This window comes from Chiloscyllium plagiosum, chromosome 9, assembly GCF_004010195.1.
Source record: "Chiloscyllium plagiosum isolate BGI_BamShark_2017 chromosome 9, ASM401019v2, whole genome shotgun sequence".
NCBI lineage: Eukaryota > Metazoa > Chordata > Chondrichthyes > Orectolobiformes > Hemiscylliidae > Chiloscyllium > Chiloscyllium plagiosum.
Window position 1 is genome coordinate 71,561,235 of NC_057718.1, and position 15,782 is coordinate 71,577,016.

General features: G+C 39.6%; 1 protein-coding gene across 1 annotated transcript in view; it reads left to right on the plus strand.

Moving 5' to 3' along the window:
* LOC122553255 (WT1 associated protein) overlaps positions 1–15,782 on the plus strand; it is a 90,799-nt gene that overhangs the window by 64,389 nt on the left and 10,628 nt on the right. Inside the window, exons 8-9 of the mRNA XM_043696839.1 lie at positions 10,997–11,175; positions 15,311–15,465. Of these exons, the coding sequence (XP_043552774.1) occupies positions 10,997–11,175; positions 15,311–15,465 (334 nt within the window). The remainder of the gene's footprint in view (positions 1–10,996; positions 11,176–15,310; positions 15,466–15,782) is intronic.

Here is a 15,782-nt window from a genome sequence, read left to right on the forward strand (position 1 = left end):
GCCCACGATATTGTGCCGAGGTTTAATCCTAATGTAAAATATACTAACAACCTATGCACCCCTCAACTCACTGCTGTCCATGTGCATGTCTAGCAGTCGCTTAAATGTCCCCAGTGACTCTGCTTCCACCACTACAGCTGGCAACGCATTCCATGCATTCACAACTCTCTGCTCTTTATACATTCCTCCTAATATCTTCAAACTATGACTCCTCGTACTAGTCAATCCTGCCCTGGGGAAAAGTCTCTGGCTACTGACTCTATCTATTCCACTCTTCAATCAGGGCTCCTCTCCAGAGAGAAAAGTCCAAGCTTATTCAACCTTCCTTCATAAAGCAAGCCCTCCAGTCCAGGCAGCATCCTGGTAAACCTTCTTTGCACCCTCTCCAAAGCCTCTGTTTCTTTCCTTTGGTAGGGCGACCAGAACTGGACACAATATTCCAAGTGTGGTCTCACCAGGGACTTGTAGAGCTGCAGCAAAACCTTGCGGCTCTTAAACTTGATCCCCCTGTTACTGAAAGCCAAAACACCATATGCTTTCTTAACAACCACTTGGGTGGCAACTTTGAGGGATCTATGCACTTGATTGGATTAGATTACTTAGTGTGGAAACAGGCCCTTCAGCCCAACAAGTCCACACCAACCCTCCGAACAGCAACCCACCCAGACCCATTCCCCTACATTTACCCCTTCACCTAACACTACGGGCAATTTAGTATGGCCAATTCACCTAATCTGCACATTTTTGGACTGCGGGAGGAAACCGGAGCACCCAGACGAAATTCACGCAGAATGTGCAAACTCCACATGGACAGTTGCCTGAGGCAGGAATTGAACCCAGGTCTCTGGCGTTGTGAGGCAGCAGTGCTAACCACTGTGCCACCCTACTTGCACACCCAGATGTCTCTGTTCTTCCACACTGCCCAGAATCCTGTTTTTAATCCTATATTCAGTTCGACCTTCCAAAATGTGTCACTTCGCATTTATCCAGGTTGAACTGCCATTTCTCAGCCCAGCTCTGCATCCTGTCTATGTCGCGCTGCAGCCTGCAGTAGCCCTCTATACTAGCAACAACACCTCCAATCTTTGTGTCATCTGCAAATTTACTAACCCACCCCTCAACCTCCTCATCCAAGTCATTTATAAAAACTACAAAGAGCAGAGGCCCAAGAACAGAGCCCTGCAGGACCCCACTCAACACTGACCTCCAGGCAGAATACTTTCCATCTACAACCACTCTCTGCCTTCTGTCAGTCAGCCAATTCTGAATCCAGATAGCCAAATCTCCCTGTATCCCATACTTTCTGACTTTCTGAATGAGCCTACCATGATGAACCTTATGAAATGCCTTGCTGAAATCCATATACACCACATCCACCGCTCGACGTGTCTTAACACCACCTCAAAGAACTCAGTAAGATTTGTGAGGCATGACCTGCCCCCCTCGAAGCCATGCTGACTGCCTTTAATCACACTATGCTTTGCCAAATGGTCATAAATCTTATCCCTCAGAATTCTTTCCAAAACCTTGCTGACCACCAACGTAAGACAGGTCTGTAATTGCCAGGGATTTCCCTATTACCCTTCTTGAAAAGAGGAACAACATTCGCCTCCTTCCAATCCTCCGGTACGACTCCCGTGGAGAGGGAGGAGGCAAATATCCTTGCCAGCAGCTTAGCAACCTCCTTTCTCGCTTCCTGGAGCAGCCTAGGATAAATCTGGTCATATTCTTGAGATAACGTAAGGTTTTATTTTAAAGTGACATCTACTTGCAGACACATTCTATTTCACTGGAAAAGCGCACAATCTGCAGGCAGTCAATCCATGTAATATTTTACACATTCCACTTTGGAAGTAGAACCAGTCTGACTTGAGCGTGAGAAACGGACAGACTCTAACCTCAAACCTTTGTCTGAACTGAGATGTCACTTTTTTTTAATATAGGTTTGGTGCATGCTTATTGGTTTTCAGCTTATGCATACTGGGTAATGTTCAGGTTCGTGTTTGGTTTTTCATTAAATTTTCATTAAAATCGAAGCCAGCAGAATTTAGGAATGGACTGTACAAAGTGCACCTTGTTTCCCCAGTATTCCTGTTTAAAAGATGGCAATTAATGTAAAGACTTTATCAGGAGCATGTAGAGGCCAAAGTCATGTAAAACCTCCAAACAGCCAACAAGTACCCACTCTGCACACAGTTCTTTTGAGTTCAAGACAACAGTTTTGGTCATTTGCCTATGCAGTATGGGACAATGGGCATTGAACTTTGAATAATAGACTATGGCAGGCATTCCTGCCCTTGATCACATCCGGATTGTATATATGGTTGTCTGATAGCAACTACCAACTAGAGGTGTGCCTCCATTAATTCTTTTATCTGTTTTCCATTGTTCCCTGCATTCACCACACGATAAGTTAACTTTATTACAGAAATTGTCATACTACAATTTTCAGTGCATTGTACAGTGCATATGTACTTTTTTTCGTATGAATAGAAAAGAGATGGAGTTATTTTCTATGCAGTCCTGTGCATTACCCCTCTTTGAAAGCTGTTTCTCAACACACTTTGTACATAGCTGAAGCAACATGCTTGTTTTATGCCACTCCTTCGGTAGTTTGCTGTTCAGATGACAACTTTACAAACCATTTATACATGGAGTCATTGCAGTGTAGAAGTTACTCAGCCATGGGGGTTTATTTCCTTGCATTGAATGTGTTCCTGCTAGTATATTTCCTCCAAGCACCCAGTTAACTTTGTTTGATTCATTGATTCACCTTACATTTTATGTTAATGTGGCAAATAGATCCTAACTATCTGGAATAAGAAAAAAGTGATGGAAATGACTCAAGATTTGTCAGCATCTGTGGATAGAAATGGTTATCTGAAAGGTCTTTGGCCTCAAATCTTAACTATTTTTGATTGGATCATTGACCTGAAATGTTACCTCTATTTCTGCTCTTTGGGTGCAGCTAAGCTGGCTAAGTATTTCCTTGTAGACAGGCAGGAGCTGGAAAATCACAACAAGCCAGGCAGCATCTGGAGGTGCAGAATTTGACATTTTGTGTGTAACCCTGCTTCAGGACTTTGTGCAGCTTTTATTCCTTCAATGTTCAGTGTTGAAGTGAAACTTGTAAAGCTTAAATAATTGGCTTGGTTTCTTACAATGTTTGGATGTGATATTATCTATTGTTGAATTCTGATTTCTTAAAATGAATTTTAGTAAGTTTAGTACAAATCTACAAAGAGGTTAATTTGGCAAACAACAAGTTAGTAACTGAATATTTTGAAATGTGAGTGTATTTATCTGGATGTTGGTGAAACCTCTGTTCTATGAACAATTTGAACACTTAAAATTTTGGGTTATTATTAGTTCTTGGCCTGTGGACTTGGTATCATTTTTATTGTTGTTAACTATTCTAGTCTGGTTATCTTGACAATATCAAACCATGAGTCTTGTTGCAAGAAGGTATTTAAATTATAAGTGCTAATCGTAGAAAATAACTAAAGTTTGTTTATTCGTTCAAAATAAAACTTTTTTCCATATCTCTAACTCAATAGAAGTGCATTGAGGACTCCATATAGGAATCTCGATATTTCTTTAAGTGCTTAATCATAAATATTGATATTTAATTCTCAAAATTAATATCAGTACAAATATGGAAGCTCATTCAATGTTGCCTGTGAAATATTTAAGTTAACTTATAAGCGCTAAGAAATATTTCATACTTTGGAAATACTGTCTTTTAGCATTAGTTTTTGTTCATTTGTTAAGTTTGAGGGAAGTTCAATATAGTTATATTGAAAGTAATCTCGGAATGCATTGCCCTTAACTCATAACACTCCATAGAGGACATGTATAACCACTTGAAACTGGACATATAAAGTTCAATTAGACAGTTTAATGAAGTAAGTGATGAAGTAAACCAAACGATCAAGTTTGACCTTTGAGTGCCAAGCACTCATAAATTTAGATCTTAATTGAACATATATTCTACTGCATCTGGAACTTGCATATTGTTACTAACTACCCCTAGGTAAGCAATAAGGAACAAGTTGGAGAAATGTCATGTTTATCTGCAAATGCTCATTCTATCACATTTGTGATGTGAAACTGTCATTAAAGGAGCAAGTATGATGTTTATGTATTTCTGATTTTTGGCCTACACTAGAATATCTGGTATTTCATGTTGTTGATGGTGGCTCAGTGGTTAGCACTTTTGTGTCTCAGCACAGTGACCTGGGTTTGATTTCACCCTCTGGCGACTCTCTGTATGGAGTTTGCAAGTTCTCCGCAAGTCAAAGAGTCATAGAGATACACAACTCAAAAATAGACCCTTCGGTCCAACTCTTGCATGCCAATCAGGTATCCTAACCTAATCTAGTTCCGTATGCCAGCACTTGGCACCTATCTCTCAAAACCCTTCCTGTCCATAAACCTATCCAGATGTCTTTTAAATGTTGCAATTGTACCAACCTCCTGCACATCCTCCGGCAGCATCCTCTGCATGTAAACGTTGCCCCTAGGTTTCTTTTTATATCTTTTCCCTCTCACCCTAAACCTATCCCCTCTAATTCTGGATGCCCCTACACAAGGGAAAAGACTTTGTCTGTTTATCCTATCCGAGCCCCTCATGATTTTATAAATATCTATAAGATCACCCCTTAGCCTCTGACACTCCAGGGAAACCAGCCCCAGCCGATTCAGCCTCTCCCTATAGCTCAAATCCTCCAACCCTGGCAACATCTTTGTAAATCTTTTCTAAACCCTTCCAAATTTCACAACATCCTTCCGATAGGAAGGAGACCAGAACTGCACACAATATTCCAAAACTGTCCTAACCAATGTTCTGTACAGCCGCAACATGACCTTCCAACTCATATACTCAATGCTCTGACCAATAAAGGAAAACATACCAAATGCCTCCTTCACTATCCTGTCTACCTGCGACTCTACTTTCATGGAACTATGAATCTACACTCCAAGGTCTCTTTGTTTAGCAATGCTCTCCAGGACCTTACCATTAAGTGTATAAGTCCTGCTCTGATTTTCTTTTCCAAAATGCAGCACCTCACATTTATCTAAATCAAACTCCATCTGCCACTCCTCAGCCCATTGGCCCATCTGATCAAGATGGCATTGTAATCTGAGGTAACCTTCTTCGCTATCCACAAAACTTCCAATTTTGGCGTTGTCTGCAAACTTACTAACTTTACCTCCTATGTTCACATCCATATCGTTTAAATTAAAGACAAAAAACAGTGGACTCAGCACCAATCCTTGTGGCACACCACTGGTTGCAGGCCTCCAGTCTGAAAAGTAACCCTCCACCACCAACCTCTATCTTCTACGTTCGAGCCACTTCTGTATCCAAATGGCTAGATCTCCCTGTATTCCATGAGGTCTAACCTTGTTAACCAGTCTCCCATGAGAAGCATTGTCGCACACCTTACTGAAGTCATCATAGATCACATCCACCGCTCTGTCCTCATCAGTCTTCTGATACTACTTCAAAAAACTGAATCAAGTGTGCTTAGATGTCATGTCTCTCACAAAGCCATGCTGATTATCCCTAATCAGTCCTTGCCTTTCCAAATATGTGTAAATCCTGTCCCTCAGGATTCCCTCCAACAACTTGCACACCACTAATGTCAGGTTCACCGGCTTATATTTCCCTGGCTTTTCCTTACCACCTTTCTTAAATAGTGGCACCACATTAGCCACCCTCCAGTCTTCTGACGCCTCACCTGTGACTGTCAATGACACAAATATCTCAGCAAGAAGCCCAGCAATCACTTCCCTAGCTTCCCACAGAGTTCTTGGGTATACCTGATCAGGTCGTGGGGATTTATCCACTTTTATGCATTTCAAGACATCCAGCGCTTCCTTCTCTGTAATATGGACATTTTTCAAGATGTCACCATCTATTTCTCCACATTCTATATCTTCCATGTCCTTTTCCACAGTGAACACTAATACAAAATACTCATTTGGTATCTTTTCCCCCATCTCCTATGGCTCTACACAAAGGTCGCCTTGTTGATCTTTGAGGGGCCCTATTCTCTCCCCGATTCCCTTTTATCCTTAATGTGTTTGTAAAATCCATTTGGATTCTCCTTACCCTTATTTGCCAAAGCTATCTCATGTCTCCTTTTTGCCCTTCTGATTTCCCTTTTAAGTATACTCCCATTGCCTTTATATTCTTCTAAGGATTCACTAGATATGTCCTGTCTATATTTGTCATAGGCTTCCTTCTTTTTCTTAACTAAACCCTCAATTTCTTAGTTAAAAATCACACAACACCAGGTTTTAGTCCAACAGGTTTAATTGGAAGCACACTAGCTTTCGGAGCGACGCTCCTTCATCAGGTGATTGTGGAGGGCTCGATCGTAACACAGAATTTATAGCAAAAATTTGCAGTGTGATGTAACTGAAATTATACATTGTCTGTCTAGAGGCTTGTGTCAGATGTTTAAAGGTTAGCTCAGGAATGTTATTTGAGGGGGGCATTTTTGTGGGCGGCACGGTGGCACAGTGGTTAGCACTGCTGCCTCACAGCGCCAGAGACCCGGGTTCAATTCCCGCCTCAGGCGACTGACTGTGTGGAGTTTGCACATTCTCCCCGTGTCTGCGTGGGTTTCCTCCGGGTGCTCCGGTTTCCTCCCACAGTCCAAAGATGTGCAGGTCAGGTGAATTGGCCAAGCTAAATTGTCCGTAGTGTTAGGTAAGGGGTAAATGTAGGGGTATGGGTGGTTTGCGCTTCGGTGGGTCGGTGTGGACTTGTTGGGCCGAAGGGCCTGTTTCCACACTGCAAAGTAATCTAATCTAATCTAATACTGTCTGTGGACTCTTGTTATCTTATTTTTGAAGGCTTTCCGTTTTCCAGTTGTCCCTTTATCTGCGAACATCAGCCCCCAATCAGCTTTTGAAAGTTCTTGCCTAAAACTGTCAAAATTAGCCTTCCTCCATTTTAGAACTTCAACTTTTAGAACTGGTCTATCCTTTTCCATCCCTATTTTAAAATTAATAGAATTATGGTCGTTGGCCCCAAAGTGCTCCCCCACTGATACCTCAGTCACTTACCCTGTCTTATTTTCCAAGAGTAGGTCAATTATTGGCACCTTCTGTAGTAGTTATATCCACATACTGATTCAGAAAATGTTCTTGTCCACACTTAACAAATTTCTCTCTATTTACACTGATACCCCCACTTACCCTGTCTTATTTTCCAAGAGTAGGTCTATTATTGGCACCTTCTGTAGTAGTTATATCCACATACTGATTCAGAAAATGTTCTTGTCCACACTTAACAAATTTCTCTCTATTTAAACCGTTAATACTATGGTAATCCCAGTCTATGTTTGGAAAGTTAAAATCGCCTACCATAACCATCCTATTATTCTTCCAGATAAATGAAATCTCCTTACAAATTTGTTCCTCAACTTCTGGCTGACTATTAGGAGGTCTGTAATACAATCCCAATGAGGTGACCATCCCTTTCTTATCTCTTCGTTCCACCCAAATAACTTTGCTGGATGTATTCCAATGAATATCCTCCCCAAGTAAAGGAGTAACGCTCTCCCTGATCAAAAACGCCACTCCCCCTCCTCTCTCGCCTCCCTTTCTGTCCTTCCATTAGCATTTGTGTCCTGGAACATTAAGCTGCCAGTCCAGTCCATCCCTGAGCCATGTCTATGTAATTACAATGATATCCCATTCCTATGTTCATTGCCATGTCCCGAGTTCATCTGTCTTCCCTGTTAGGCCTCTTGCATTGAAATAAATGCAACTTAATTTATCTAACATATCTTCTTCTCTGTTTTGTTCTTTCCTGCCCTGACTGTTTGTTTGACTCACTCCCTTTCCTAACTGTACCAGTCTCCGATTGATCTCTTTCCTCACTATTTCCCTGAGTCTCACCGCACCGCACCCCACCCCAACATCTTACTCGCTTAAATCCTCCTGAGCAGCTCTAGGAAATCTCCCTGCCAGTATATTAGTCCCCTTCCAATTCAGGTGCAATCTATCCTTGTGCAGGTCACTCCTACCCCAGAAGAAATTCCAATGATCCAAAAATGTGAAGCTTTCTCCCATGCACCAGCTTCTCAGCCATACATTCTATCCTCAGTTCCTACCCTCACCAGCTCGTAGCACTGGGAGTAATCCAGATATTACTACTGTCGAGGACCTCCTTTTTAAATTCCTGCCTAATATTCTATATTCTCCCTTCAGAATCTCATCCAAGTCTGTGTGAGTTTCCTCCCACAGTCCAAAGATGTGCAGGTCAGCTGGATTGGCAATGCAAATTGCCTGTAGTGTTCAGGGAGTGTAAGACTAGGTGATTAGACATGGGAAATGCAGGGTTTCAGGGATAGGGCAAGAGGATGGGTCTGGGTGGGATGCTCTTTGGAGGGTCTGTGTGGAGCCCTTGGGCAAAATGGTCTCTTTCCACAGGATTCGGTAATGATAGGAACAGAAGTAGGTCATTCAGCTCATCAAATTTGCTGTGCCAGTCAATGAGGTCATAGTTGATCTGATACTCTACATTTTCCCTATAGCTGCCGACTCTCTTCCTGGTTTAAAAAATCTATCTTGCAGCTAATTTGCTTGATATTTGGTGGAGTAATATCAGCCTTGAGCTGGATTGTGACCAGTGAAAACTTTTTTAATACAGTACAGTGGCTAACAAACTTGTCTTGGAGCCACAGTTCAAAGGTTGAAATGAGATGCAGACAAAGCAATAAAATGTTCATGTACCATTCATGCTATGTATCCCATCCCTAGCTACCTTGATTTCTAGTAGGATTCACCTAAAAACAAGAAATGTGCAACAAGTATGTTTAGTTCAGTTCAGCTACTTTGTCTTTATTGATACGTGTTTGTCATGGCAAGATCAGATGTAAATCTGTTTTGAGGTTCAGCATTAAATTTGACTAAGGATTTTTCCAGTCTTGCCATCTGTTTCTGAAACAAAAGACTACTGTCTTGATTATTGTCTTGAGGAGATGTTGTTTAAAACATGATTTGGAGATGCCAGTGTTGGACTGGGGTGTACAAACTTAAAAATCACACAACATCAGGTTATAGTCCAACAGGTTTAATTGGAAGCACACTAGCTTTGGGAGCGACGCTCCTTCATCAGGTGATAGTGGAGGGCTCAATCGTAACACAGATATAAATTCTGCTATAAATTCTGTGTTACGATCGAGCCCTCCGCTATCACCTGATGAAGGATCGTCGCTCCGAAAGCTAAGTGTGCTTCCAATTAAACCTGTTGGACTATAACCTGGTGTTGTGATTTTTAACTTTGTTTAAAACAGCATGTGCAAATTTGTTGAGAAGTTAGTGTAAAATTGTTTACTGGGGTGCACTTGGATGAAAATAGTTTTCAAAGATAACCATGGAGGTGAAGGAGCAGATATGGGTATCCCTTATTTTGTTTACTGTAAAATTAAACTAAATAGAAATTGGACTTTTGTTAATTTCATTGTGTAACCTGAAATGAAGTATTAAAATATTAAGAATTAAAGCGGTTATAAATTCAAGGAGAAAATGTCATGTATTCCTACATATTTTTAATAATACACTTGTTCTGTTTGTTTAATAATATATTAGGCAAGTTATCCTACTTTATTATTCAGTAAGCTACTGCCAAGTTTATGGAAGTAATGTGAAACAAAGTAACTGTGTCTTTATAGTCAATAGTTGAACAGGCCACAGTTTTAAACACAAGCAGTTGAAACTTTGGTATTAGCCATGCAAAAACAAAAAAATTGGCTTTCCTTAACCATGAGTTGGTTTTCAGTCTTGAAGCTGTTGGCAAAAATGTGATTTACAGCTGTATCTGTTGTACATGACAACAGAGTCTGATTGTTTGCAATCTCCCTTCTGTTAAATGAGCATTTTTCTCTGCTTAATATTGTTGCTGTCCTCAGACTTATGTCTATAAACTCGATTAATAAATATCTGTATCAAATGAGGTAAAAACAAGGGCTGCAAATGCTGGAAACCAGATTCTAGATTAGAGTGGTGCTGGAAAAGATTAGCAGGTCAGGCAGCATCCAGATGAAGGGCTTTTGCCCGAAACGTTAATTTTCCTGCCCCTCGGATGCTGCCTGACCTGCTGTGCTTTTCCAGCACCACTCTAATCTAGAATCTGTATCAAATGATCATGACCAAGTAATGAATACGTGTCTCGTGTAATCTCTCACTTTCGTTAACTTGTTTTCAAATTGACAAGACCTCTCACAATCCACCTCAAATTTGTAACCTTCTTAGCACTGTTGCCTGGGTTCAATTCCAGCCTTGAGCAACTGTCTGAGTGGAGTTTGCATGTTCTTCACATGTCTGCGTGTGTTTGCTCTGGATGCTCCAGTTATCTCTCAATCCAAAGATGAGCAGGTTGGGTGGATTGGCTGTGCTACACTAGTGAAAATATGAAGTTAGAGGATAGCGTGGGATGCTCTTTGGAAGGTCAGTGCAGACCTGATGGGTCGAATGGCCTCTCTACACTGTAGACTTGTTATGATTCTACAAAAAGTGCATGTAGTACATTCCCTTAAATTATTAACTCCCATTAAAAGTTTTGAGTATTCATGATAGATAAGTATGATGTACTTTACGGATTAGGACCCATAGAGGAAACCATACATGTGGGTATGGGGCAGCACAAGATTAGGCTGAATTCTGTTGCTATTCTTCTCCCTTTTCAGTTTCTGACTGCATGTTCAAATAGCTTATTGTCAGATAGTAAGACATGGCTACTGTAGCAGAGCATTGACTTCTGAAGCTTGATCCATTGAAACTTAGGTTGTTGCTGCAAAGAAAAGGGTAAGTGTTTTAACTGATGTGGATGGTGCACCTGCAGTTTATGTAAGATGCCATTGGAGAGATAAAGGAATGATGTTAAGGTGTTGTTTGTTGATGGATCAAAATTGTTGAATGTGCAATAAGGCAAATCCTGTTCTGGTGACCATGTAACTACTTTTATTTTCAACAGAACCAGATCCAGTACCTCAAGCAAGTTCAACTGCCCAGTGCTGCTCAACTTCGATCCACCTTGGTTGATCCTGCTATTAACTTGTTTTTCCTTAAAATGAAGACTGAACTGGAACAGACTAAAGACAAACTGGAACAAGCTCAAAATGAACTGAGTGCCTGGAAGTTTACACCTGATAGGTAAACAAACAAAATACTCCCCAGTCAAGACCTCCCTGACAATCCCACTGCAAGAATGTATGGTGGGATGGCCAAGTACTCTCTTAAGAGCAAGACAGCCTCAGCCTTTGAGCAAAAAAAAATCCAGATTCATTTACTACTCAGCTTGTTATGCTTAATGTAAAACATTGTCAGATGAACATTCTGTTTCAGCTTTTTGCCCCTTCTACTTCAGAGGCCTGAAGGAGTCGGATTCTTCCAAAGAACTGGCCTGCATCCAACCAAAAAAATTCTTGCCCAGTTTAGACACTTGAAATTTGTTTTTTATAGAAGAAAATAAAGGGAGGAAAAGAAGTCACTTTTCTGCAAAAAAAGGGAGTGTAAAGTCTGCTGTACACCGTTTCTGGTGGCTGTGTTTGCAGTCTGAGTTTGGAGGAGAGAACGTAGCTTTTCTCATCTCAGACACTGGGCCTGAATTGAGTTTTCGTGTAAATTCGTTTTAAAGTAATGGAATGCCCTGCACTCCAAACGTTGCTAGTGACTAATGGAAGTCAGTTTGGTGTAAGACTGAAGACTTCCTGCTTGTATCACGGTGAACTTTCAAGAGTTGAAAAAAACATTGAAGTGACTTTAGAGCACAGTCAAAGGTTTCAATTTTTTGAACTGGCCATCAACTCTTGTGTTGAGTTGCATTTATAAGCCATATTTCACACTGATCCATTCTGAAGCAACCTTCCCACTCTTGTGATTATGGTTTCTTTAACTTCATTAACTAACCAACTTGTATGTACTAGACTGTGAGTAGTCTCATAAATGTAAGTAGAAAAGTGGAAAGCTAACTGTTTGGTTAGTATTTTTTGTCAGTTAAATTCAAATCCCTCCCACTGGCTAACTATATTGGAGGATGTTTTTTTTTCAAAACGTACCATTTTTTGTACTGGGTTTTTATTTCTGAGGTGACTTATCTCCATTAGTGACTTATCTGGAAATGCATCTGTTCAGTTGTAGAACCTAAGTGTACTGAAATTCAGTTTTACTCTGGGAATTGCAAGTGATTATTGTACATCTGAAGTTTTGCACCAGATAAAATGTCATTTTGGGGAACTTTGATTTTTCTTTTTTTGTCATTGGTGGAGGAATATTTAAACACATCGGGAGCTGAAAGGTGATATCGTGCCCTTCCATTTGAATGAGACAACTTATCTAATTGACATCCTTCATATACAATTCAAAAAATCTGCCTGGTGTGTAGCTGAAATCAGTGTTACAAGTAGATTTCAATTTTGTGTATAAATTATGTTGTTTCTTTATAAAGTACTATTTCAAAATAAATTGCTTGGGCACTGTGAAAATTAGATCTAGTCTCTTTCAAACAATGTGACAGCAGTTGTGCACTAAATCATAGCTTCAATTTCTCAGTTAAGCACGCAGACAATCTATTTTCATGGAAATGAAATGCTAAGTAGGTGCACCGCACCATTTGTTTTATTTCTTTTACTGAACTCCCAGTTCCTTAAACAAAATACCTCAACTACAGGAGTTTGAATATTTGTGTCAGAATACATGCTTAGATTGCATTTTCTTAAAAATGTATTTTAAGAAGTTTGGTCCAGCTTGAGGCATTAAGATGTTATGATGACTGAGAAATTTTAATATTGTGACTTCCTAACTTTTCTGGTCACCAACCCACTGGGAGGAAAGTAATTACATAATGAAGTCCACAAATTGTAGTTTTTTTTGTATTACGATGTTTTTCCAAGTTCTCATTGTAAAGCTCAGAGTGAAATTTGCTGGTAAAAATCTAACCATATTAGCCTATTTTCATATTGTGGGACATATTCAATTTTATTGTTCAGTATTTTGTATATTTTTAATATTGCAGGATGACCTGTTTCAGTAAAAAGGAAATTTCACATACTTTTTAAAACTGCAAAACTAAATTTCTTGTTTGGTGAAATGTTTGTGTTGCATCAGTCTGTACCAGTGAATTTGAAGATCAAACTGGTAGAGGTTAATTCAAGTCAGTGGAATGAATATTTTAAACAATATTATCACAAAGTAGCACTTTTTGGTTTTCCTTTAAGCCTCCATTGATCATGCCATGCTCATTTTCCAAAGAACTATGTTTACAATTGCTTTAATGCGCATTCCCAAGACCATAGCATTTGATCACATTTGATCCCAGCTTTCAAATTATATCTGATTACTAACAATGTGGGAAGCCTTACCTGAGCCATGCAGGAATGGGTGTGTCTTTAATTTTATGCTAAAATAGTGTTTCAAGTTTTATGAATTTGTAAAATTTTCATTTTTTAATTATGTCTTGTGTCACAGTTTAGACGTGTTGTGTAAAATAAGAATTGTGTAGTTATGTGTGGTTATTTGTTATTATGCATTAATTGTTGATAGTACTTCTAAATGTAGAAGAGAAACTGTTACAGACGGCACGACAGATGGTCTGAGATGAAGTTCAGGCCATGACCTAAATCTTTTTATACCAAAGTATTTTGGAAAGACTGTTAAAGCTGGTGATGGATGTTATTTCAACAATGTCAGTTTCTTAAAAATTGCTGTTGTGAAGGGGGGTAGAAGCACATATTTCATCGGCAATTCAGTGACAGCTTTAACTGTTTTATTTGATCCTTATTTTGAAGTCCTATAGGAATAGGCTTACAATATAGCATTATCTCCTACCTGTATGGTTTGTACAAATCCTAATTTAACGTTTAAATTACTCGGAGCTGTGCATTGCTTTTGATCCATCCTTTGAAAGTATGGTCATGCTTTAACTTTTTTGGAGGTGTGGGGAATGGAGAAAACAGAATTGCATTGACTATCTTCCATTCTGCCTATATATTGTACATTTCTGCACCACTGACACCATCATTTGAGGGTATGGTTATGCTTTTTTTTCTTGGAGGTGCAGAGCAAGGACATAACAACAGAAATTTTTATTTTGAACTGACTGTCTACCTTTTATAATGTACGTTTCTGCACTATTGGGTAATAGGAGCTCAGTTCCTGTGCTTCTAAAATTGTCAGCACTCAACTATTTGGTGCCTTTGTAGTTTTCAAGTATAATTGCATGGACTCAGTAGACTTTGAAAGCCTTAAAGGCAGTTACCACCATTTTTTTATGCGTGTGGATTGAGAGAAGTCTCCTCAACCTGTTCGACAAACTTTGGAGATTTTGTCACTATTCTTGGTTCTTTGTTACTTTCATTGCCCGCTTGTTTTACTTCCACTGTAGAAACATTTCTAGTTTAAAAATATGAGAAATATATTGGGTCACCTGAACAATTTATTGTTTTCTGTTTTTCTTTGTTTTAAGTTGCATAACTGTTGTACATTCTAAGACACTAACAGCGTTCTGTCTGCTTGGGTTGAAATTTGTTCTTCAGATGTGATGGTCTTCCATTGATCATTATAGGCTTCATGGCCAAGTCTAAACCTGTTGCTATCCTTATCCAGTGTACATGCAGACCCATTTCAACATATGATACTGTATAATCAGGAGTGAGTGCTTCAATCTGATTTATCCCTTTTTACAAGGTTCAGTCTAAAAAACATGAGCTTTTGGCCAATTTTTAGTAATGTATCATCCTGGCCAAAATCAGTTAGGTTATTACAGCCCTGGGATCAAACGTGGGATGGTGATTTGAATACCACAGAGTATTTGAGACCTTTGAATAATTATTAATTGAGTTGGGACTGTTGTTCTTTTATCATGTCGATGACATTTTTATTTATTTCCCTCTCTTGCGGTCAGATTTCAGCTGTATAAACTTGTATTTTTTGTTTAACTGGCGATATGCTTAATCAAATTAAGATTATACCATGATGCATGAGAACTCTGGATATACTAATTTGGTATAAGTTCAGCGCTACAATCACATCTTCTGCTGGAGCTGGTTGACATTTGCTTCCAGAGCATCACTTTTATTTTCAAAAAAAAGACTTCATGCAAAACATTTTAAATAGTAAGGTTTTAACAGGGGGTTTGAAAGAAATCATACATTTAAAATAGAAGAAGCCAAGTCAAAGTGGCTGAAATACATTCGACTAGAAATGTTCGGGCTTTAATAGCATGTGTGGTGATTCCATTTTGTGAAGAATTGTCATTTCTCTCTGTGATGGTAAGTGTCTGTCTTTACAGCCAAACGGGGAAAAAGTTGATGGCCAAATGTCGGATGTTAATTCAGGAAAACCAGGAGCTAGGAAGACAGCTGTCCCAGGGACGTATTGCACAACTGGAGGCTGAATTAGCTTTACAGAAGAAGTACAGTGAAGAGCTCAAAAGCAGTCAAGATGGTGAGTGGAAGTCAGTTCTTGACTACATTTGTTGGAAGGAAATACATTCTTTCAAAGTAGTGCTTTCTATAACACATATGGTAATCACTTGTCATTTTAATGGGTAAAGACAAGGTGTGTTTTTTATACTTGGGACCCAACTCCATCTCTCCTATCTTTCTCGACTGTACTCTTGTTGAACTTCCAGACTGCTCAACCAACATCCAGTTGAACAAAATTTACGCAATGTAAAAAGAGTCATTTTTGGGTCTTCACTCCAAACTGTGATCCAGAGGTGACCACCTAGATGTCCTAGGGATCCTCTCCCTGACAACAGG